General features: G+C 35.0%; 3 protein-coding genes across 3 annotated transcripts; 2 read left to right on the top strand and 1 right to left on the bottom strand.

The window, feature by feature from the left end:
* Positions 1-1768: 1768 nt before the first annotated feature.
* On the top strand, positions 1769-6427 carry LOC115998597 (signal peptidase complex catalytic subunit SEC11A-like). The gene is made up of 8 exons (XM_031238202.1): positions 1769-1925; positions 2970-3082; positions 3262-3333; positions 4239-4274; positions 5230-5275; positions 5551-5638; positions 5894-5951; positions 6116-6427. Exons 1-8 carry the CDS (start codon positions 1847-1849, stop codon positions 6164-6166), a joined length of 543 nt encoding a protein of 180 aa, XP_031094062.1. The 5' UTR covers positions 1769-1846; the 3' UTR covers positions 6167-6427.
* Positions 6428-7026: 599 nt separating this feature from the next.
* Positions 7027-8781, bottom strand: LOC115998590 (chaperone protein dnaJ 49-like). The gene is made up of 2 exons (XM_031238193.1): positions 8561-8781; positions 7027-8391 (listed from the first exon to the last, which is right to left on the bottom strand). Exon 2 carries the CDS (start codon positions 8389-8391, stop codon positions 7297-7299), a length of 1095 nt encoding a protein of 364 aa, XP_031094053.1. The 5' UTR covers positions 8561-8781; the 3' UTR covers positions 7027-7296.
* A 3552-nt stretch (positions 8782-12333) lies between these two features.
* Positions 12334-19203, top strand: LOC115998592 (ribosome biogenesis regulatory protein homolog). Its single transcript, XM_031238194.1, has 9 exons — positions 12334-12484; positions 13517-13644; positions 14099-14249; positions 14883-14934; positions 15034-15162; positions 17818-17935; positions 18222-18405; positions 18496-18609; positions 18737-19203. Exons 2-9 carry the CDS (start codon positions 13538-13540, stop codon positions 18881-18883), a joined length of 1002 nt encoding a protein of 333 aa, XP_031094054.1. The 5' UTR covers positions 12334-12484; positions 13517-13537; the 3' UTR covers positions 18884-19203.
* The last annotated feature ends 6449 nt before the right edge of the window (positions 19204-25652 follow it).

Here is a 25652-nt window from a genome sequence, read left to right as displayed (position 1 = left end):
TAATATAATATTGTGTTGGTCAATCGTTAAAAAATGGTAAATTGATTTAAAATAATAACATGAGTGATTATTATTAATAAAGGTAAATTGCGAATTCTTAATTCTTAATCAGATAAAACAAGAGTGATTATTATTATTAATAAAGACAAATTGTAAATTCTTAATTCTTAATCAGATAATAATAGGAGTGGTTATTATAAATAAAGGCAAATTGCATACAATAAAATAGAAATTGCATGCTAACGTACATTATAAAAAGACAATAATTCTTAATCGGTGAAAAACGGTAAATTGATTTAAAATAATAACCGGATTGATTATTATTACATTATAAAAAAACGCAAAAATTCTTAATCGGTGACAAACGGTAAATTGATTTAAAATAATAACATGATTGATTATTGTTACATTATAAAAAAGGCAATAATTCTTAATTGGTGAAAAACAGTAAATTGATTTAAAATAATAACAGGATTGATTATTATTAATAAAGGCAAATTGCAAATGATTAATTCTTAATTCTTAATAATAATAATAATAATAATAATAATAATAATAATAATAATAATAATCAGATAATAATAGGATCGATTATTATTATTATTACGGTAAATTTATTTAAAATAATAACAGGGTTGATTATTATTAATAAAAGGCAAATTGCAAATTATTACGGAGTAATTAAGAATTAATAATAATAATAATAATAATAATCGGATAATAACATGAGTGATTATTATTATTATTATTATTAATCAATCAATAATTATTATTAATCAATTATTTTTAAAGTTTTCCAAATAAATTTCTATCTAATAAATTCCCATACCACTATATAAATCATGCAACCATGCAACCAATTTCACATCTTTTGTTCACTCCATCTTACTACTTTAGCTTCATACACACAAAAAAATCTACATACAATGACCCCTATTTTTGTTTTACTATAAATAAAATAAACGCCTTCAGTAATGCGTGGGCAATCAAAATACAATTGATTCGTCTTTACGAAGTCAAGAACAACCGAGGAGAAACCTTAGAATATGTGTTGGAAGATGTGGATGTATTATGTATATGTTCTTTACATATTGTTTGTATATATATATATATATATATATATATATATATATATATATATATATATTTATGTTTCTTGTGTTTTTGTCGCTTCAATCTGATCATGATTCATGAAGTTCTCACCCCAGTTGTTTCATTTTTATATATTTATCTATTTGTTTGTTTTGATATGAACTAATTGAATCATAATATATATTTTTGTTGTTTCTTTTTAGGCTTTGATCTGGATTCTAAATTCTTCTGTCTTTTTTTTTTATTTTTAGTTTTTGAATTTATATTTGTTATATAAAATTATTGCTCATGCCCTCACGAAGTTCCACCCCTGTTGTTTCATTTTTATATATTTATCTATTTATTTATTTTGATATAAACTAATTGAATCATAATATATATTTTTGTTGTTTCATTTTTATATATTTATCCATTTGTTTGTTTGATTATTTATAATTTAACCTTTAATTTTATTATTTAAATATTTAATATAAAAATATTATCCGTGCATCGCACGGGTAGAACCCTAGTATAATAAAAATGGTAATTTACCCGTTCCATCAATGCAAATAACATGGCAATAGTTTTTCAGTTTCACGAATGCCCTTATAATTTCCTATAAACAAATAGAGACGCGCCACGTCATATGTTTGTGTCAAATCTATGAGCGGCTACATATATAACATATACACTCCGAGTCTTTGCCCCGAACAGTCATCGTCGTCTCTTTCACTGCGTTTCTCATTTTCCCAATCAACAATTCAGGCGACGAGAAATGGGGTGGATCGGAGACCAAATCGATTCCATAAAGTCTATACAGTTCAGACAAGTCATCACTCAAGCTGTTACTCTCGGTCCATCTCCTCTCTCTCTCCCCCCCTACATTTGTGTGTGCGTCCATATGTGTAAATAGATTCATGTATATATCTGCGCAGGTTTCTTGATATTTAGTACCGGAACTGTGGATTGATTCAATTGTAAAATTCAGTTTGTCTCAACTCGACCGTGTTTGTTTAATTGGGCAGTGTTTTTCGGATGCGTCATTCTTAATTTCTTAGGCGTTATTTTTAATTGCATATTTTTGTCAAATAAATTTGATCGAATCTCGAAATGTTTTACAGCACTGTTGATTTTCCATTTCTCTTTCTGATACTCTGATGCCTCTCATGAAGCCAATTTAAGAGCGGATAAACTTACAGTTCATAGTCGTAACTCCTAATAAACCTGAGTCCTTTAGTTACTGAAAAGATGGGGTGGATTCGTAAGAAAATGTGACACTAATGTCTCTCATTTGGGTGTAACTGCAACTAGTTTTGTAACACTGTTTTCAGCCTTTGGCATCAAGTATCAGATGTCTTTATATGTTTTTGTATGCATTTATATCTGTTGCATTTGTGTTGTGTATCTGCATTTCTACTCATGGAATCATACAGAGATTCTGAAATGTTGATACTTTCTGTGTCTGAGTTATTTATTTATTTATTTTTCCTTTTATTTGGTCCACCAATGATGGTTTCATTAGTTTGTTATGTGAGTGTTTAAGATTTTCCAGTATAAAGGGACACTTTTATGTTTAAATGTTTAAGAAGACTCGGAATGAATTACTAGAAATTTGAATTTCTGTGAAGGGAACTAGTTTGAGGCAATGCTTAACTAAGAACCCATACAGAAATAGTGTCATTGATGCAAGTATAATAGTAGGCATATTACATATATGTGCAGAGATGTGTCAAGTTAGGTTATATGTGATGGTACTGACAGATGCGTATAATAATCTCTATCTGTTTCTTCCGGAGATATCTGAGGCTATTCTGAGTAAAATTCAAGATTTTGTCTTGTCTAGATTTCAGATTGTTTAACATTATATTCTCTTGGTCTCTCTGTACAATCACTTTCAGGTATGATTGTTACATCGGCACTGATTATATGGAAAGGGTTAATGTGTATAACTGGAAGTGAATCGCCTGTGGTGGTTGTTCTTTCTGGAAGTATGGAACCTGGCTTCAAAAGGGTGAGCTAAAAAATCACTAGGGTAGCCTTATTGCATTGTTGAAAGTTTATAAATGTCTTCGGCCCTAGTTTCCACATATTTATTGGCTATGGTACATTTATATTTGATGTTACATATGTGGACCTCCCAGTTGTTCTTGTCATGAGTTGTTACAGAAGTAATTCATTTCTATCTTACAGGGTGACATATTGTTCTTGCGTATGACTGAAGATCCTATTCGCACAGGAGAAATAGTTGTGTTTAATATTGATGTGAGTACTTCTTATTAAGAGTACTTTGTTTATATTTCATAACCTAACTTTTTTATTTTGGCATTTCTTAGATGCGTGCACATTCAACTTTAACAACAGAAACTCCTTCCAGGAGTTTGTTTATTAGTTGATTTGTATAACATTTTGCTTGGAGTCCCTTCACAACATCTTGCATCTCCAGAGATATTTTGTTTTCTTTCTTTCTTTCTTTCTTTTTTCCTGTACTCTCCACTCTGATGCACTTTTGAATATGGAACTTTGAAAAAGAAACTTTCCATCATCTCACGGTTATTTTGTAGAATATGAGTGAGTGTGCCAGTTCATCTAAATGCAAAATGATGTACATAAGCTTTGAGGAAAGTGTGAAATCCCACAGAAGTAAAAAGTCTAATTTTTTCCTAATGTTGCTAAAAAGTTAAGATTTAAGAACTTTGTGTTTGGGTATTAGCTGATGCTATTGGTTTGGATGCAGAATATTATTCACAAGTTACATGACTTACATCCATCTGACACTGTTCAGGAGTTGAATTTTCTATTTGCATATCAATTATGCGTGTAATATGAATTCACTTCAAATGTTTGCATTCTCAAAACCTGGATGGCTTCTGAATTGAACATGGCCAGTACTTCTTAAATCAGCTCCCCACTAGTCCACTACTACTGTATCCTAAGCCATCACCTCCATGTTGATACTTTTTTCTTGCATTTTAATCTTTGGTATTGTTCTTGTTTTGTTTAGTGTTTCTACATGATATTTTTTCAGGTAGAAATTTCTGTTCTTTGTCATGCTCTATCAAGTCACTGAATTTTATTCTTTATAGTTATATCTTGTGATGTTGAAAATTTTCATCACTTTTCTTTCTATACACATTTTGATATGACTCTTTACTTTTTTGTGTGCATAGGGCCGCGAAATTCCAATAGTCCACAGAGTGATAAAGGTAAGTGTTTTGGCAATATTCCCTTCTCAAGAATTTCTTTTTAGTTCCTTGTACTGTTTATTTGTAATATGATCACTTCTATATATCAGACTTTTCATTGCAGAAATAATTAGGAGGGAAGGGGTTGACTTTATCCATTAGGCCATTAATGTAAGAAAAACTTGAAGGAATATTGTCTGAATGGACAAATGGGAAATATTTTTGGAGAAAAAAAGTTTGAATTTATGAATTTCTCTGTCTTTGTGTTGATAAACCTTTAATGGTTTCTTTCTGAATAGCTTGCAGTGATGCACTAGTTGGGCTTATTTGATTAATGGCTCATCCTTTTTATACTATTTTCTGCTCTAGATACTGTCTTATAAAAGAGAGGTGAAAATGCTGTGTGGTAATAATTGAAAGGACAATATCATGTAGTTATGCATATTCAAAGAGTGGCCGTCCCAGAGTTGAACACAAAGCACGCAAAAATTTGTTCTTTCATAACATGGTAGCTATATAGTTATATATGATAAATAATTTGTTTTTTTTTTTTTTCAAGCATTCTGTCTTTCCAAATAAACTACCAAAGGTCTGTTTTATTTGGAATATAGTTCTGCCTCTAACACCAAAACAAAGTGTACAACAAATTAACTATTATTATATACGAAAAAACAACTTTTAAATGAAATATACACTCAAAAATACTACTTCTGTATACTGATTATGTATATTATATAGAATTTGCAACTGATTGTTTATCAATTGTGGTTAGAAATGAAGCAAGTGGATGACTCAGTAGAACATCTGTTCTTGTAGCATGCTTTTTAAAAATATATTTTCTTCATATCACGGGATGGGAATGGGGCATATGCTTTTTTATGCCATAACTATCTGATAGTATGCCACAACAATCCTCTTGAACATACACTTTCTCCCTTCTTGGCTTATCTGATTACTATCATTTTCTTTTTTCTAGGTCCATGAGCGCCAAGATACTGGTGAAGTTGATATACTAACAAAAGGTACATTTTTTGTGTGTGCTACTTAGATAGCCCTGGAAATATCCAAGATAGATTTCATTGCTGGATTTCCATACCTTTTAGCTACCAACACATTTGAAATCTTAACTTCCAAGTAAACCTGGTATATCACATAATTTTCATTGTGTGATTTCTGGGATGTTTCTCATCAATTGTCTTTTCACTGTTTTGGGGGTTGGTGAACTTTATTTCGGTGTTACTTGGTTCTCAAATAGTGACATTTGCACTTTTCTTAAAATGATATTATAATTCTTCAGGAGACAATAATTTTGGGGATGATAGAGCTCTATATGCCCATGGTCAGCTCTGGTTACAGCGTCAGCACATCATGGGGAGAGCTGTAGGGTGAGTGCACACTAGAAATGCAGTTTCAATTCTTCAATCTTCATATCTGATTAACAGTGAAGTTTCTATATTCTAACAATGCACATCCGAGGAGGACCTTGAGTAATAAAAAGTTACTTCAACTTCAGTTTTGTTTGCCATTATCTGCAAATTAGCAATCAGGACCATATATGTTTTTCTTCTTTCTTTTTGGTGGTTGAGCTGTGCTAGTTGGTAGTCCATCTGACATCCATTTTTGTGGTTGTTTTTCTCCAGGTTTTTGCCGTATGTGGGTTGGGTGACAATAATTATGACTGAGAAGCCTATTATCAAGGTCTGATTTTGAACGCACTACTGGGATGTTTTATTTCCTTCCTCCCCCCACTCCACCCTTCTCCCTTCTCTTTAATCATTTATGACTAGTGCCCCTTCACTCCCATAATCCCAAATTTGTGTGGAGCAACAAAATATGTTAATTGGATATTGTTTTGGTTGCAGTATATTTTGATAGGCGCTCTGGGGTTATTGGTCATCACATCAAAAGACTAGGGCAAATATGGAGGGATCAGAACTACGAAAAGGAACCACATAGGGCCTAACTCAGCTGTTTCTAGCTTCCGTTCACTTCTCACTTGTATGAACATGTGTACCTTGCTGCTCAATGCTTGTCCCAGGAAACTATAGTTAAAATTTTAAAAATGTACTACCTATTCTATAATTTCCCTTTATTAAGACATTATTATAAGTTCAGATGAAGAAAGTCCACTTTGCTAATAGCAAATGAGTTTAATCAATTGAAGGATTCATTCATGATTTCTTCTTTTAAATGCATTTGAGCATTTGCATGTACCCTGCCTGCAGCTGTTACTGTACATGATTCTCAGAAGAATATCAAACAACAAATTGTCATCCACCAAAAATGGAATTAGGTTATGAATGCATGTTACCCTTTAGCTCCTTGATTCAGTAGATAGTATTTGAGAGAAGAGATTAATGTTTGAAATTAAGTAGCGGCATTATGAGAATTATGCTCAAAATGGACAAATTCCGGCATTTAGCTTTGTCAGCTAAGCCGTTCAGTTTCATGTTTTGTCAAGCCGGAGTATAGAAGGCCCTTGGGGTTGGAGATTTAACCGTTATGGGAGAAGGATGAATGCATGCTTAATAGTTGAACTCTATTCTCATTCCGTTGTATTCATACGCATATGCATGTACAGAATGGATCGTTCACCATTAACCACAATAGAATCATGTTGTCACCTTTTTCCCCAGTCCCCTTTTAGGCATTTCTATAAACCATGCATTTGAACCAAATAAAGCTTAAAAACTACCCATTGGACACACCAAATGATAAGTGTAACATTGAACAATGCAAGAAAAATATGATCCTACATGATAACAAAATGACCTATACCACATATCAATGATTTATTCTTTATAAAAGGCATAACCATTTTGAGGGACAAGTGTTCTTCATCTATTTCTGGTCAGAAGCTCTTGTGCCAGGACAGAAAAAATAAAACAGCATCATCATCATCATGTGGAGCTACAAATTTCATAAAGCAAACATAATAAGGTGCGTGTTATATTTGGAGTCTGCACTCGTGTGCTGAAGTAATAATAATTCTAGAGAAAAAGAAATAGCAATGGTAAAACTGGAATGTTGAGAAAGGTTGTTATCAAGCGGCGACGTCCTGGAACTTCCTCAATGTATCACAATTTGGTGTTGCTTGTCTGTAGCCCCAAAGAACTTGTTGGCGTTCAAGCCGGCAGTTGTAAGCAAGACTGTTGAAATATTCATGCTCAATCCCTTCTTCAAGTTTCACCCGTCTGGGACTACTTAGAGGATAATCCTGCTCAAATTTCCCAGGCTTGACATAATAGTTCACACCCCTTTGTGTTGTAAACAGTTGCTCGTATGGGTATGACCTCGAGAATGAATAAACTGGATCTGATGAAGGCAAAAAGTTGAGTAACAGAATCAATATCACTGGCAACAATTGAATTAAAGTTCTGGCAAACCCATTAGACCCATTATGCCCACCAACTCGCACTCCAACTCCAGGACCAAAGCTGAAATGGGTAGTTGCTACAGGATTCATCCCGCCAAAAAAGAAATTCCTGAAGATTTCCTCAGCATCAACATCCTCGTAATAAAATCCATTAAACCCTTGCATTCCACCACCAGCATGACGTCTAGTTGGGCGCCTCTCATAAACAGGTGCCTCATCACCAACAACATCATATCTTTTCCGGTTCTCCTCATCACTCAAACACTGGAATGCCTTAGACACCATCTTAAAGGCCTCTTCTGACCCGGGAGCCTTGTTCTTGTCAGGGTGAACCTTCAAAGACAGCTTTCTATACGCTTTCCGAACATCCTCCACACTGCAACTCTTCTCCAATCCCAAAATCTCATAGTAATCCTTCTTCCTCTTAATCTCCCTCACGATTGTCACTTGCTCCTCTGTATAACCAGCCACACCCTCTGAGGAAGAGGATGATCCTGCCTCCTTATTTACTGAACTCCTTCTGCGGGCCCCACTTTCCGGTGGTTTCCCAGAACTTGACGAGTCCTCCTTCGTGGGGATGTTAGGTGATTCATTCTCAGCTTGTGAGCCATCAACTTTAGACAACAGATCATCAATTTCTAGATTTGGGTCTAAACGCTTAGCTTTATTCAAGAATTTCAAACCCCTTTCTCTATTACCAGATTGGATTGAATCTTTAGCTATTTTATAGCACTTCAAGGCTTCATCTTTGTTCCCATCCATCTTCCAAAAACAAACAGATCAATTTCCAGAAAACAATATATTGAATAATAAAATAAATCCCCCTAAATCTATTTTTTTTTTTTTAAAGATGAATCTTGAAACTAGAGCAATATATGCATTTGTATATACCTGTATAACACAAAGAAAATCAAAGGAAATTTGAGCTTACAGATCTAAATTGAGGACCCTTTTCTCGGATCGATCAGTTGGGGTTTCTGAGAATCTGGGACGATCAATCGGAGGGTTTGCTCATGAGTTGCGGGAGGAGCTTTTTATGTAGAAAAACCCAAATTGAGGAAACGGGTCGGTTGATTGACCGATGAGTGAGAGTATCTTGGTTTGGACGATGACTTAGATATTGTTTGGATGACAAACTTCATCCTCCCTTTCTGTGGGTTACTAGTACTAGTTATAAACACGATTGAAAATATTAGCCTCTGTTGTAGTTGCATTAAAATTCATTCTCCCTTTTTTCTTAGTATTATTGTAAATTCAACTTTTATTACTCCTAATTCTAATTGTATTCTTATAAATATATCTTTTCATATATTTTATAGATTGAACTGATCAATAATAAAATTCTTTTCAAAATTATTGTTATCTTTTAGTATAATAGACCAAATGATACAAAGTTGCAAACCCTAAAACCACCACCACAACCTTTCATATCTCATCATATAAAATATTGCCCTTTCAACCCCAACCTCAATAAATACGTTACAAACAGTCTATCAATTTATCTCCATTCAACTTAACTCTTCAAACTAAGTATTCTAGAATACTCAACTTGTTCCCTTTATCCTTTGTCAAAATTTTAGTGGATATGTTGATGGCAGTATGCCACGTTACCATGTCTAGCTTCGTTTATTCACGCTCTAGATGGGTGTTTCGTTGTAGTCAATCTTGCGGCAGAAAATTGGGTCCGTAAGAATTGTTCTATTTTGCCTATGCTCGTCTCATATATGTCCGATGAGGTTATGTATGTTGCAGTGGGACATGCCACATTCCGGGCTCTATAGTAGGCTATTGAAGTCGCATTTGGGTCCTCCTCTTGGGCACAATCTCTAAGTCCCCTTAGTCAACTGTGCAATCTTTGTGCCAAGGGTATACCACTACTAGTGAGTATATTGGCAAAGCCAAGGTTTTAATTGGACTTCTTGTTGAAACCAGTTGACCAATTAGTTTGTAAGTAATAACCATTTAGTTTGAGTCCTCCACCTTGAGTACCGTGCAATGGTATCCTCATTGACTAGCAAAGAACCTGTGACGATTGATCAACTCAACAACTATCTCATCGCTAGTATTGCAAAAATCCCGCCTAGGCACCGATTAATCGACGGCTAGGCACTAGGCGCTGGTCGACTGCCTAGCGTATCACCATAATCGGTGGTCTAGACGGCCAACTAGGCCGCCTAAGTGCTGACTGCCTAGGCCTCCTAGGCTTCCTAGGCACCGACTAGGTCGCCTAGTCGGCCGATTAGCTATTGTTTCGTTCTTATTTAAATGGGTTATTTCACTAAAAACGATATTGTTTTTAGCGAAATAACCCTAACTTGTTCAAACTCTAGATGTGTTTTAGGTTAATATTTAATATTTTAGTATTAACTATTAAAGTATTAAATAGTTTATAATTATCAAGTCTTATAAATTAAAAAAAAATTAAATAGTTTTTTTAAAAAATTAAAAAAAAAATGCATGGGCACCTAGGCGTCGATTAATCCTCGTCTAGGCGATCCCCAAGCGTCCGAGGAGCGCCTAACGATTGCTCATCGCACATCAATTCATCTACGCAAATGGCGTTTCCTTGACTACTCCCTTGGAACCACCATCAACACTTGTTTTCCAACAGGGGTCATCTACTGCCTCACAACCGAAACGAACTGCTAGTCAACCTAGTGGACATAGTTGTGGTAATAGAGGAGGTTGGGGTCATGGACATGGTTGTAGCTATGTTTCAAAGTGTCAAATATACAACAACCTTGGTCATACTGCCTTGTAATGCAATGGGAACCATCAGTCTTCAAGCAAATATAACTTACGCTAGTGATCTAGCTTCATTCTCATAGAACTGGCTTCTGGACATTAGTGCTACCCATCAATCCATCATGCCATTCTGGATTCCTACTCATTACAACAAGTGGAAGAATACACGGGTAATGATACTCTTCAAGTTGGTAATGGTACAAATTTGAATATTTCTAGTATTGGAAACACTTATATATCTTATTCCTTGCGTTCCCTTCAACAACAAAATGTGTTACTTATTCCTGTCTTAACCAACCTTCTTTTATTTGTCAAACGTTATATTTTCTTTGTATTTCATTCATCTTTTTTTTTGGTTGTTGTTGTGAAGGATTTCACCACCATCCAAGTTTTACTTAAAGGATAAAGCTGAGGGCTGGGGAAGGGGGGTATACAAACTTCCAATCAAACTTATGACATTCATCACATCAAAAGCACCATTAGAAGTTTAGCACAACATTCATGGTTACCCCACTCTAGGATTCTACACAACATTCTGCGTCACTATCAAGTGTTAAAATCCTCAAGTAATACTAATATAATTTGTTTTGTCTATCAACTAGAGAAATCCTCACGATTTTCTCTAGAAAGAACAAACTTGTAAAAAGCACTCGCTTTTGCTCTTAAACTGCAAAATGAGGCAAGCAACGGCAACTCGCTTTGCCTGAGCAAGGCACAACTGGGTGGTGTAGCGCACGCCGCGCTTTCCGACGAAAGTGAGGAAGAGGCGAAAAGCGAGGCTTTATTATACAAAGTGCAGTTAATGACCATAATATTTATTAAAATGAAACAAAACCTAGCCCTTGACTCCTTTTGAGTCGCAAAAGTGTGAAGCCCTCAGCTTCACTCCTTGCTGCTCTACGCCTCTGCTCACTGTCGACCATCGTTGACTATTTGTCCATCACTCCATCCTCGCCGGGCTCACCGCTACCTCCTGCTTGAGAGCCCAACCTAGGTAAATTGTTGCTTTTGCATTCTCACATTTTTTTCCTCTTCTTATGGTACAGACAAGGTCTGAGTCGTGTGACATAGGTTAAATAGAGTTGGAGTCTTGTTGGAGTTGGACACGTTGGGCTGTTTGGCAATAGCTATTTGCATTGTAGCAATTCACAATTTACATGTTTCTTTTTTTTTTTCTTTATATATGTATGTATGTATGTATGTATGTATGTATAGCTAGTAGCATTGTAGCATTTCACAATTTACATGTTTCTTTTTTTTTTTTTTTGTTTTTGGTATTAATTAAGTTTTGAATATATAGGGATCAGTTCACATGCGAACACTCTCCTAGGTGAAAAATGTGGTAAAATCTGAACCATTGATCTAATCTAGATCAACGGCTCAAATCAAGAAATATTATTTTTAAAAAAAATACGTTTCTGCCAACATGCATGCAAATGATCAACTGTCTCAATATTAGTATTTTATATTAAAATTTTAAATTTATTTAAATTTTAATATATTAAATAATAATAATAATAATAATAATAATGTAAAATACTTGTTTTTTTGAGGAATAATGTAAAATACTTTTATAAATTAGATATTTATATTTTAAAAAATAACTAACATATAACTCTAATATTTAATGTGTATATTTTATTATTATTATTGAATAAGATAAGAAAATATATGGTGGATGCATGTGCATAGTAACAATAGTGGAAAAGATAACGGAAGTTATAACGGTAGGGGTATATTTGTCCAAAATATTATGTAGTACAACTTTTATAGCATAATGTAAAAAAAACTTAACGGAAAAACGGACATAAATAAGGGGTATAACCTTCATTCACATTTATTATGTTTTTAGATATATATATATATATATATATATATATATATATATATATATATATATATATATATTTATTTATTTATTTATTTATTTATAACCCTTAATTCCTACCGGCTACAACACTTCAAGTAGTCTTCAACCCTAAATCCCTAATTGCTACTGCCGACTGCATACAACAAATAATTGCGACTGCCGAGTGCCGACTGCTTTGCGAGTTGCGACTGACCGGCGAGGAGGCGACCTGTGGAGGCGGTGACCGACGGTCGACGGCAGGTTAGTGGTTCACTGCGGCCTGTGGAGGTGGTGGCTGCTGCTGTAGTGCTGCGGCCTGTGGGCTGCTGCAGTAGAATTGATTCTTCTGCTTTGCATGACTCCATGCCTATATATAACGTTATACCTGAACTGAAATTTGTTCTTCTTTTTTAGTGTGTTTGTATATTTCCTCGTTTTTATTTGTTGTTTCCGAGTATGCCAACTAGAAGAAACTGTTCTCTGTAAATTTTAATTTTATAGATGTAGTGAATTAGGCATCACAAAGTTATGTAATGTTATGTTCATACCACTTCCCTGATAATCTCTAAATACATTGGGCGGACTGTTAGAGCAAATTTTGTATTGAAAATTTGAACTGCTATTTTGACCGAGAAGCTCTAATTGATTGGGCATTAAAGCTGATTTGTTAAGTCTGTATTAGTCTGATTTTGCAATTAACTTGTGAGCATATTATTTTTCATAGTAGAGTAGACTCTCAGTTACTTAAAAGTTTTAGGCCTAAATATCAGCTGAAGTGTCATATAATCTAGAACATTTGCAAAACAATGTATATGTTAAAGACTATATTATTTTATGTATAATCTCAATATTTGGGTTACTTAATCCTTATCAAATGCCAAAATCATTTTTTCAAGATCTGAACAAGAGGAGATTATACTAAAGCCATGACATGTTTCATTTTATGATTTATGAACTTCTAGTTATTAAACTTGTGTTGTTGGATATTCGATATTGTATTATGAACTTATGGTTTTGTCATTTTATGGTTATTGGGTATATTTTTTGCAACATGTATGCTTTAAAAGGCTTTAACATGTAGGCCTTAAATAGGCTCAAAGCCTATTTAGGACCTACTTTGAAGCCTTTTTAATGGCCGGCTTTTAAAAAGGCTTCAGGCCAGACCAGACCAACGGTAGGCCCGACAAAAAGCCTACATACAGGCCCAGGCCTAGACTTTAGATTTTCATAGCAGGCCATGCCTAATTTTCTATAGCCCGGCTTGGCTTGGCCTATTTCCACCCATATTCGCAGCTCACGATTTTGCGAGCACGCATGGCAGACACGGCGGAGATGGCTGCTTCAACACCCTGCCAAATCGACCTCGGAAACCTCATGGCTTACAACCCACATCACAGCTTTCCAACTCCTCCCAATTCCAGGTTGCGTTTTCCTATACCTACTCACTTCATATCCGTATGAGCAATACTGGAAACGTTTCAAACTTTGATGTTTATTGGACTGCTGTTAATTTGAAAATGCTTTTTTATTTTATTTGATTTTTTTAAAATTTTTTTTTTTTTTAAGTTCTGTTTCAGTTCCTCTTTTGTGTCATTTATAGGTCTGAAAATAAGTTATTTCCCCTTTTGGTTCTGGAACAAATTATAGCGAAAAATTTATGTTTGCTAAAACTTTTTGTTAAGTAATATTTTGACTTTTGTAGCATTACAGAGAATTTGTTCAGAGTAAATTGTTTAGCATTACATCATTCTTTAACACTTTCAGCCCTAGACATATTATGATATGAAGTTCAAGCTGAGTTAATGAGTTGAGATTAAAGTTAGTAAATGAACTTAATAATGTGTGCTTAGTTGCTTACTAAGGTTTTTAATGCAGGGAGGAATTAGCATGGGAGTGCTTGCAGGAGGGAACCAAATTAGTACAAGCATTAGCAGATGCTCTTTTCAACTTACCTTCAACTGAAGGCCTGGATGGCCCAATTGTCAAATTGCCTCCACCCGCAACAAGATTGCCAAGAGAGAAGCCTGTATGCTATTTAATCTTCTTTGTTTGGATGTCTACTGTATTTTTGAAGTATATAGCGAAATGAAACATCCATGTTTCTAGAGCACTGAAATTACAGGAGATGATCATTTTGTGAAGAGAGGATAATCATATTGTTTTATTTGAAACATTGGATGTCATAGGATTTTGAAACCCTAGTTTCCCTCCTTACTTTTATTTTTAAATGCTTTTACTTCTTCTTTGGATATAGCTCAAAGATACATAGCAAACTGGTTTTTTTTTTTTTTTTTGTTTTTTGTTTTGAGCTCTACTTGGCTTCTCTGTATATTTGTTGGCCTCTCTCTCTCTCTCTCTATATATATATATATATATGTATATTCATCTAGACTATAAACACATCTTATCTGGGTAACACATGCTTAGAGACCATGTTTGAGTGACTGAGCTGCTGTTGTTGCATGGTCTTGTCTTTGGTTTTATTGTTATCTGTAGTTTTTAGCTAGGCATTGAACACTTCTTAGTTTAACACAAATAGAAGATTGAACACTCTGGTTGTTTTATGTCGGTATTGTTGGATTTGGTCTGATCCTGCAAACTAATGAGTTTCATTTTCTATATAATTATATGATTGAAAACTCTCTACCTTTGATTTCAGCTCCCAAAGCCTAAGCCCCCAACAAAATGGGAGTTGTTCGCCAAGAAGAAAGGTTCGGCGTTAAAACTGCTATACATGTTGCAGGATTTAATTTTAAGCTTGATAAACTAACGAAGTAGTTATTTACTACTCCCATCCCAATTTTTCCTAGGTATTCAAAAACGCAAGAAAGACAAGATTCTTTTTGATGAACAGACTGGTACATGGAAGCGCCGACATGGATATGATCGTGTGAATGATGACAATGATATACCAATTATTGAAGCAAAGGAAACTGATGGTACATATTTTGTTGTTTCTTGCAATTAATATCTGGCTATTCTTTGAACATGTGGAGGCTTTCAAAATGGTTACTGCCTTGGTTTAAATGCATTGACAATGAAGGATTAAAATATCTTATGAAATATGGATGTAACTTGTAAGTAGTTGTAATACTATCAAGACGGAGATTTATTTAAACGTAAAATGAGATGTAAATCTATTGAGTAAAATTTTGTGACTTGTGGTACTTGTGATGGTAAGTAATTGAGCTATTGGTTTAATTATTAATTAGTAATTTCTTATGCGGTTATGCCTAATACTCACTATGTGTCCATACTAAGCTTCATTGGATTGTGCTTAATAAGGATAGGGTAAAGCTTACCCATGAGGGGGTAGGGGGTAGGGATGTTAATTATACTTTAACCCAACCGGTTATCCATATCCTTGCAACAATGGGTAATAAAAATGCAGCAAAGTTTGGGTAATTGGTGCGTGGAGAGTTATCCTTGCCTTGCACCTGCACTCATGTGTATTTTATATATTATATATAATATTATATGTATTATATTCTATATTATCTATATAATATTACAATTTTATATAACTAATATTGTTATAAAATGATCATATTATTTATAAATATGTAGTTTTTCTTTAGATTCTTGGGATGTAATGCATTAATAAAGTATATTTGATAATTTTATCTTGTAAATAGATTATAAAATTTATATTAAATTTAAATTTGTGATTTTGTAATTAATTTTGATATTTTTATTTGTTAAAGATGGGTTTCGTGTTTTGGAATGCCCATGTGAATGGAGTGAGACTTATTCTAGCAACTAACATTGTCGGTGTGGGGAAGTCATGATTCATGTATTTCATTTGCTTGCTTTTTGCATGTACTAGAAAAAAATCATGAAATGAGATAAAAATTTGTGAGGGGATTCCATATATATATATATATATATATATATATATATATATATATATATATATATAAGTATCGGTTATTCGGTGACCGCAGTTATTACACCTTCATAACTGAATAGCCGATTTTTTTTAGCCTTATAACCGATAACGGACCGATAACCGAAATTATCGGTCGGTTCGGTTATCGGTTTTTCGGTAATTATGCTCACCCCTAGAGGAAGGTATGGGAGAGGGGATTTGTTCCTTGCGCTATGTGGGGATTGGGGTGGGAATGTGAAGGTGGGGGGTATGCCCCTCCCTAGTGCCATCCCTAGGAGGGAGAAGGGGAGTAGACTTTCATGAATGAAAACCTATCGATGGAAGGATGGAAGAACGTTTGGCATAATATAGTGCTATACTGGTATTGAGTTTCTTGGGAAAATAAAATAGATACAAATATAATTGTTATTTTTTTCATTTTTTAGCCAAGTGTTTGGAACTTTGGTAAGGTTTATATACCCATAATGATCATCCATCTTTTTGGAGATTAGTTTTGTTTATTTTGAATGCGAAAGTTTTTGCTAAAAATTACATGTGATTAGGAATTCTTTAAGTTTCTTCCTCCAACCTGTTAAAAAACACATTCTCACATTAAGTAGTTTTAGTTTTATAGTGGTGACACAAAAGCATCCACATTGCACCCTCCTCTCTCATCACTATGCACTATATCATCTTTGCCCCACTGCCCTTCCTTCTCTACAGGGAGTACCGTCTTTGTTGGAATTGAGAAATTCTCCCCATCCCTATTCATGTGAAGATTATATAGGGATTCCCCAAGCTAACATGAAGATTATGCCTGGTACTGGGAATCCCTGCATATTGCATAATCTTCTCGGAGATGGGGAGAATTTCTCAATTCTGTTATTCCCTGCCATCCCTAGAGTGTACACAAGAAAAACTTTGATGAGAGATGGAGGAGTAGTGGGGCAAAGATGATTGTTTAGATGGTGGACAATAGTGTGTGTGAGAGAGAGAGAGAGCGGTGCTGTTTTGTCACTTTTGTGTCATAACTATAAAACTACAACTAGTGCATGCACATATTTGTATTTATTGCGGGTTGGAGGAAGAAAGTTAGGAAATTCCTATTAACATATTATTTTTAGTATGTTCACTTTCAAAGTAAACAAAACTAATGTTTTAAAAAGCTGGAAGTTTGCTATGGAAACCTATATGTATATACAAAAACTTGTGTGAGACGGATCTCAAATATTTAATATATTTTTTATAGGTCAATAAGTATTACATTTTAATTGAAAAGTATTGTTTCTTGGGAAGTTTTTGTAAAAATTTAATACTTGTTATCTTATGAAAAAGTATTACATTTTTGCTAAAAAAGCGTTACTCACGCAAGACTAACTGGAATATGCAAGGCTAAAGTCCTTCAATTCATATTGACAGTATCAACCTTTACAAAAGTTCCAAATACTTGGCTTTATGCCAAAAGAAAAATGAAAATCAATAACAATTTTACTTAACTATTTATATTTGTTTTATTTTTCCAATAAACTCAATAACACTATTATTTTTCTTCTGTCCCTCCATTGGCAGGTTTTCACCCACGAAAGTCTTCTCCCCTTCCCCCCTCATGCGTTATTTCATATCTTCTCTTTGTTTTGCAAAGGAAGAAATGGATAGCAAATACACTATGGACCTTTCCTTCACTATTTTAATATTATCCTAATTATCATATTTGTTTCTTTTCCAGCACCTGGAGAAGATCCTTTTGCCAAGAGACAGGAAGAAAAGAAGAAGAGAGTTGATAAGCAAGAGAAAAATAGATTGCAAAACTTGAAACAGGCTGCAAAAGTTGGTGCAGTGCCAAGGTCTCACTCTTTAGCCTTTTGGTGTTTCATTTATTTCTCTTGCTTTCATCAACTTGGTATGCGCTGTCATAGCTTGTGGTGGCTCTTTACCCTTGTTTGTGGTGGCTCTTTCTTTTCTTGTTCCCTTTGCTTCCTGTTTTTCACCCTATGCCTTTGTTACTTTGTATGGCATATTGATATGTACATCTCTTGATGGTATTCTCTTGTTCTTAGTAAACCTAAATCTATTAAAAGTTTGGATTCTCAGTGTCCTGCCTCAAAATCTAATTAAGTTACTGCTTTGCAGCCACATTCAGCTTGCTGCCACTTCATTACCTATAACAGGGACACAAGCTGCACCTAGAAAAGTTAGTAAGGTTGAACTAGGAAATGTTGCTGGAATGGCAGCAACTGCCACAGCTAGTGGTGGAAAATTTGACAAGAAGTTGGCCGGAGAAAAACCTCCAAAACATGAAAAGAAATATCGGAAGGTTTTTAATATGACCTTTTTATTCTCTTTGTTATGTTGCCAAGTTTTGTTGGCTGTGTATTGAATTCACCTGTTGTTTGTTTGCCTCCAGTTTCTACCAGTTGCAGAAGGATCAGGAATGGGTTCATTAGAAAAACAGCTAACTGATAAAGTTCTGAACAAACTAATATCAAAGAATTCACATGACATACTCGATGTTAACAAGGTCCAGCTATTCTTCAATTTTCTCCTTTCTAATAAGTCTTGTGAGATCTAAGGTATAATTTTGGTTGCAAAATTCATGTCTCACTTTTTTTTGGGGGGGTTTTTGGCTTGTTTGCAATGGGATGCAGGCTGTGAACATGTACAATGTTAAAAAGGAGAAGGGAAGGAAGAACCGTGAAGGAAAGTCTTCAACACCAAACAAGTTGAAACCAAGGGGCAAGCCTCTTAAGAAAACCTTCAAAAAGGGATCTTCAAAAGCACCGAAATCCAAGTGAATTCCATCTTAACAATCACTGAATGAGTGAAATTTTGGTATTCTGCAGTAGCTGGTGCTGCAATACAGAGATATCCCCCATCCTTCCTACCCCTTTTTTGATAAAAAATTTGTAGGTAGATAAGCTGAAACAAAATTTAAACTTCAAAATCTTGTTTTTAGTTTGATGCACCTGTGGAATATGCCTTGTTGTATTTGTAGTTTGATTTTCCAAGCTCTTCTTGTCTTGGTGAAATGTGCTTGAATTCAGATACTATGGTTAGAGCAAGGTTGCCCCTAGTTGACATCTTAATGATATTATTTTTATTCTTTTTGGTCTTAGAAGAGAAATTATTATTTCATATTACATATGTTGTTACGCTGCTGTGAATTGACAGATAGATCTTATTCAGACAGGGTATTAGATTTGGTGTAATAAACTTGACTAAATTACCATTTCTCATGGAGCTAGATTAAAAATGAAGGCTGTAGTTCCTTTGGAACATTGCTAAATCACCAAAACAACACTTTTGAATGAAAGGATTATTCTTTTTTTTTTGTTTTTTGTTTTTTTTTTTGTTTTTTTTGTTTTTTTTTTTTGTTTTTTAAATAAGGATTATTTTATTTGACAAAGCTACAAGAACAAAAAAAAAATTCCATCAAAAATTTTCACCAACATAACAATAAAAACCCTTTATACATTGATTACGTCAAATGGTCATTGGTTATGTTAAGGATTTTGATTTAAAAAAAAAAATTTAATTCATGTAGCTTGGATGAGAACAATTGGTTATTGTTAAGGATCTTTATTAAAAAAAAAAATTAATTCATGTAGCTTGGATGAGAACAACATATAAGAATAGTAAATGCTAATATTCCTAATACTCCGTAATTGATAAGAATGGTGCATGGTAATATTCTTAATAATATAGGAAGATAGATGATGAATTTAATTCTAATGTGCTTAGAATACAGAGTTCTAATATGCCCACTCAAGCTTAAAGTTCTCTAAAAAGAACATTGAGTTTGTCCCTTAGATCATTTAGCCTTACTGTAGTTAGTGACTTGGTCAAGATTCCTATCAATTGGTCATTTGTAGAGAGTAGTTCCTTTGATGTTACTTGTCACGAACAAAATAAAAGAATCATGACGTACCAAATTTTTGGCCGCATGATCAGTTATAACGAAACACTCATCCAGAGTGTAGCTACAATGGAATTCATTTGGAGCGCAGCTACAACGGAACACTTATCTGGAGCATAGCTACAACGGAACACTTGTAACACCCCGGCTCGGCTATACCGTACATCCGGAGTAATTACCGCCACACTTAGAATGAAGTCTATCAATTCCTAATAGAATTCGTTCTAAATGCACAGGCTAAAAAGAATTTGGTTCACGCAACTAAAACTTACCAGAACATACACTTCCTAATATATATAAACATCAACAGATATATATATTTTTATATACATATATATATATATATATAGGTCAACCGGTAATATTTACATAAGTTTTAGCAGGGTTAACATAAGATAAACTAGATCCCACTAGCCATCTAGTATCTATCATGGCTATCAAAAATATATACACCAAAAAGAGTTTGATTTCCTTTGAAACAGAAACACAACCTACTCAAGGAGATGATATACCGGGCCACAGAATGTCCCCCACACAAGATGCCATTCTCCCGTAAACCAGGTGATATGGTCTAGGAAGTTGCACGGGGTAATCACCATCATCCACTCATCCCACTCTTCCGGAGGACTAGGGTCCCACGGATAAGGGTAACGCACAACAAACTCTAGAGGGTCACTCTCCTCTATCATCTCAATAGGGTAGAAACCATAGCTCGCCTGAACAGCATCAATGAAAGTCAGCGGGCTACTAGGGAACAAAGGCATGACAGGGTCCGTCAGTAAATCAGAAACAAAAGCATAGTCAGTAGCAGACACGGGGTCAAGATCGGGAACCGGATCAAAGGCGTCAACTGGTTAGGGGCGTAGACAAGGTCTGGAGCATACACTGGAGCCGGAGGATCTGGAGCGTAGCCTGGAGCATACGGGTTATCACCCGTAAGAAAGTGCGTATAGTCCTCATAGTCAAGGAGGGGAAACATGAACTCTAATGAATTATTAGAGTTCTCTGGGCTGCACGAGCCCACGCTAGATAGCATCTGATAAGAAACACAATGAAGTGTAGTTAGCACGACGGCTAAGTAAGGAAATTCATTGCCACTCAAGCGTAGACAAAGGTTTTAAAACATGGTAGCAGTATAAAAGCTTATAAAGTTTTTACCTATGCTTTGGAAATTTATCTGCAACCAAACAAATCATAGCATAGCATAACAGCATATATATATAAGGGCGATCACATAAACTTTTCCTTCATATTAAATATAAGAACATATTAATCACTCCAAGTTATAAATACATATATTTTAGACAAATAAATAAACTTTCTATTTCAAGAATTTCAGCCTTTTCAACTAGAACCGCAGCTCTAATTCTTTTAATTACCTGAACCGCAGCTCAGTATATCAATAGTTTTTATAATTACTTAGTTTCCCCCTGGATATGCGTGAGGCATCATTTATGAACATTTCTCAATTCCCCTTTTTAAACCTTGGGCTATGGCATTCTCCAACCTTCCCATAGGTCTCCTTATCCCAACCTCGGGCCATGGCACTCCAGCCCTCCCGTAGGTCCAACCTTATTCCAACCCGGGCCATGGCAATTAAGCCCTCCCGTAGGTCCCTTTCTCAAAATCTCTGCAACATATCCAGAAACTAAGATTTTCAAAACATTCTTTCTTTCCTGTACATAATTAGTATTTTCTTCCCACATCTCAAAACATTTATTTCATTCAAAATCAAGCTGATTTGCCCATAGGCCTTCGAGTATTATGACACAAGCATACTTAAACATTTAACCAACAATAATACCGTGGAAAACAATTTAAACATAGTTTGAAATCATACCCAAATTTTCTGAAAATTAAAATCTGGACAGAACATTCTGGACGCCTGTGGACGCATGGTGGACGCGCGTCCACCTTGGCGTCCACACCTATGACTTCTTCTCTTATTTTCCGAAAATCACTGGACGTCAGTGGACGCACGGTGGACGCGCGTCCACTGGGGCGTCCACACTTACGGCGTGTCTTCGAAAAACTGGACACCAGTGGACGCACGGTGGACGCGCGTCCAGGCGTCCACTCACACGGCAGTAGCTTTCTGGACAGCAAAACAGTGTAAAAACACCTATTTTGTTAACATTTTTCCTTGACATAAATTATATGGACGTAATTATAGTATATACATGCATGCATACGTTAAAGTCATGCATATCAAGAGTAATATAAAGCTCAACCACATATTTTTACATAGAAATTAACTAAGAAGTTGAAACTTAATCACATAGTTTTCATATTAAATTCCTAACTCCATAATACATATACCTATACAATTGTCCATTTTCAAGTGACTAGCCAACTTAAGGAATTTCCTTACCTTTTTAGAAGCTTTAGAACCGAAACAAGCGTTGAAGTTCCTTATTCCCAAAAATCCACCGAAGGTCCTAAACAATTTCATCATAATAATAACATTCTCAAGAGTTCTTAATTTATGATTAAATCTTAGAAAGAGTTCTAACTCACTAAACCAAATAACTTACTTGGTGTTAAAGAGCTTGAAGATTTTAGGCTATGGAGTTTCCTTTGAAGATCAACAATGGGGATGAAGAAACACTCTCTCTCCTCTCCTTATAATTTTCGGCCAAGGGGGGGGAAGACTCACAAAATCTTGGAGGCTAAGTTAACATGATCTTATCCAAAAGAAATCATTATTTTAATTTATGATATTTTTGAAGAATGGATTTTCTAGACAGTTAGGGATTAAATCAGATAAATCCTTGGTGGAAAATAGCTTAATTCGGGAAATTCTTAATACCAAAATTATTCTAAAATTAATCCCGATATTAATCACCCAAATTACGAATTTTTCAGCACATCGCGAAATTTAGCGGTTCGCAGGCTCGTAACAAGTTCCATCCTTATAACTCATCTAGTATCAATCTTAACTAAGTAGAATGTTCATAATTAATCACATTATGCAATATAATCCATTTCTTATGGAAATTCGAACCAAATATGTGTCCCTAAAATTTTCACGGTTCGTGCCTGGTACGTAGATCGTAACTTATTAATAACTATTTTAAAAAAAATATTTTCTGAAAGTACTAGGGTTCATTTCATAAATATTATAGCTTAAAATAAAAATATTTATTCCTCGAACTCAAAAATTATCGGAATAGGTGAGGGGTGAGAACACTTCATCCGGAACGCAGCTACAATAGAACACTAATCCGAAGCACGACTACAACAAGACACTCATCCGGAGCTTTAATAAATTAAGTTGGACACAGAAACATGCCTTCAACGTATTGATGTAGTGTGAGCGGGGTGTGAAAATGGGTGTAAGGTCGAACCACGAGGATTGGATTTTATGGCACATACGGAGTAATCACCTAGGCTCTAGTCACCAAGGTGTTGAAACCCGTAAGGATCCAAGCAAAACATATTTTTGGTTATGGATTTAACTAAAGTATTTTTGGAATTTTGGATATAAGGGAAAAACAAGATTAAACTAGGTGAAAATTCTATTTGGAAAGATGGGTTAAATTAGGTGAATTACTCTATTGATGCATTAACACTAGGATAGGGGATGAACAATGACCCTAGGTTCTCAAGGCTAGCACAAAGGGATCCAAGTTCCCAAGGATTAGAACAAAGGTTGTCCCATTTCCATGGTGAACCAACCTAAGTTCTTGAAGAACAAAAGCTATTTAGCCCCAAATCTACCCCTATTTCCATAGAAGAGAAAATGGGTTTGAGATTGGGTTGGCTTAAATCTTCCATCCAACTTCCATTGAAATGAAAGACTTTCCAAAGACAAACAATAATCATTGGCCACTAACTATTGAAAGATAGAAATAAACCCAATTCAAACTCAAGAACCCTAAATGGGTGTTCATCCCCTTTTATGCAATAATCACATAACAAGCATCAATAGAAGTAATAAACACCTAATCTAACCCATATATAAGAGTACTCACTCATATCAATGGTAAACATAGCAAGATTTAACAAGGAAAACATAAATACGCAATAAATATAAAGACAAGATGGAGAAGAGGAAATAAGAGTTTTACTATTAATGATGAAGAAATGTTGTTGGAGTCCCTTCCAAATCCACCAAAAGATGCTTGCAAAGTGTTCTCCAATGTAAATCTAGGCTATTCTAAGCTAAAAGTGGCTATGGGAAATATTAGAGAGAGAGAGAGTCTAAACTAGCTAGGGTTCGGAATATCACAAAAATACAGCAAAAACGCGCATAAACAGAACAGTACAGACTGAAACGGGCAGGGACACGGCCGTGTCATGGGCCGTTTCGGTCTGTGACTTTTTCGTTTCTGGGCCGGACTGAAACGGCCGTGTCACTGGCCGTTTCCCTTCATTTTCCAGCTTTTTCTTTGTTACTTGCTCTATTGTGCGCTCCGCTGCTCCTCTCCCTCCTTGAGTGGAATCCTAAGCTACCAAAAATTGATTCGAAGCCATCAAATGTGCTCTCTTTTCTACTTGTTGCGGAAGAATAGACCTTTAAAACAAAATCACACAATCAAGTAACAAATTCCACTCAAGTGACAATACTTTACTATAAAAATAAATGGGAAGTGGGGCAAAAAGGCATTTAGAAATAGAGTCATCAACTCCCCCACACTAGAACTTTTGCTTGTCCTCAAGTAAAGACTAAGGACAAGTCACTTCCCAAGCTACTAACATTATTCACACTTTCCTCCTATACAACCAATCAAACCACAAACCTACTCATGACAACCCGTCCTGTTTTAAGAATCATTTAGGCCTTACAAATAAGTTTCCTTCCCAAGCCAATAACCAAGTGCCAAATTATTAGATTATGTGAGGACCCTGTGTGCACAAATGCTAAGATGAGATTATGTAAAACATGGCTAAAGATGAGATCCCATAGGCTTGCCTTTCTTACTCCCACTAGATCGATCTTTGGAATGCATGAAATGATCAAATAGGTCTTTATTCGGCTTATAACGGGGCTAAGGGTAATTGGTTAAACAAAGAAGGGGTATGGAGATAAACAAAAATGAGAGAGCTTCACACCTAAACATATACTAATCTAAAAGAGATTTGACTAATATGAACAAGGAGCAAACTATAATTGGAAAAAGGGCAACACTCTAGAATTGGGGTAAAGGTATGACTTTTTCAATAAAGATGGAGAACTTTAACTTTTATTCAACTATTCCTTCTCTTTTTCTTTTTCTCTTTTCAAGAAATGATTCTCTTTTTTTCAACTTTTTTCGAGTTAATTCCTTTTTTGATCCTAGACTTATTGTGGCTTTGACACATTTAGTCCTCCATAAAAAATTTTGCCACATTTTGGCCAGACTTATTAAACGTTGGACAATTTTAGTCCTCCGTCCAACTTCACGTTAAGTCTATGTGAAATTGAAGGGCATTTTTGTCCTTTCCCCTAGTCTTCTTCATCAGCCCATATTTACATTCCAGAAATCAACTGGACCTTGATGGTCCTATTCTTGGCTGTCACTATTGGTTTTGAAGATGCAAAACACATGAGCAATATATCAGGTTGCGAAGAATATATCAACCTCATTCATACAAAGCTTAATATTGGAATTCCTGCAATTTTAATTTCTCACACTTCGTCACCAATCTCTCGGCTTTGAAACATG

Source organism: Ipomoea triloba, chromosome 12, assembly GCF_003576645.1.
Source record: "Ipomoea triloba cultivar NCNSP0323 chromosome 12, ASM357664v1".
NCBI classification, from domain to species: domain Eukaryota; kingdom Viridiplantae; phylum Streptophyta; class Magnoliopsida; order Solanales; family Convolvulaceae; genus Ipomoea; species Ipomoea triloba.
Note: the sequence above shows the minus strand (reverse complement) of the source record. Positions and strands in the feature narration are given on the sequence as shown.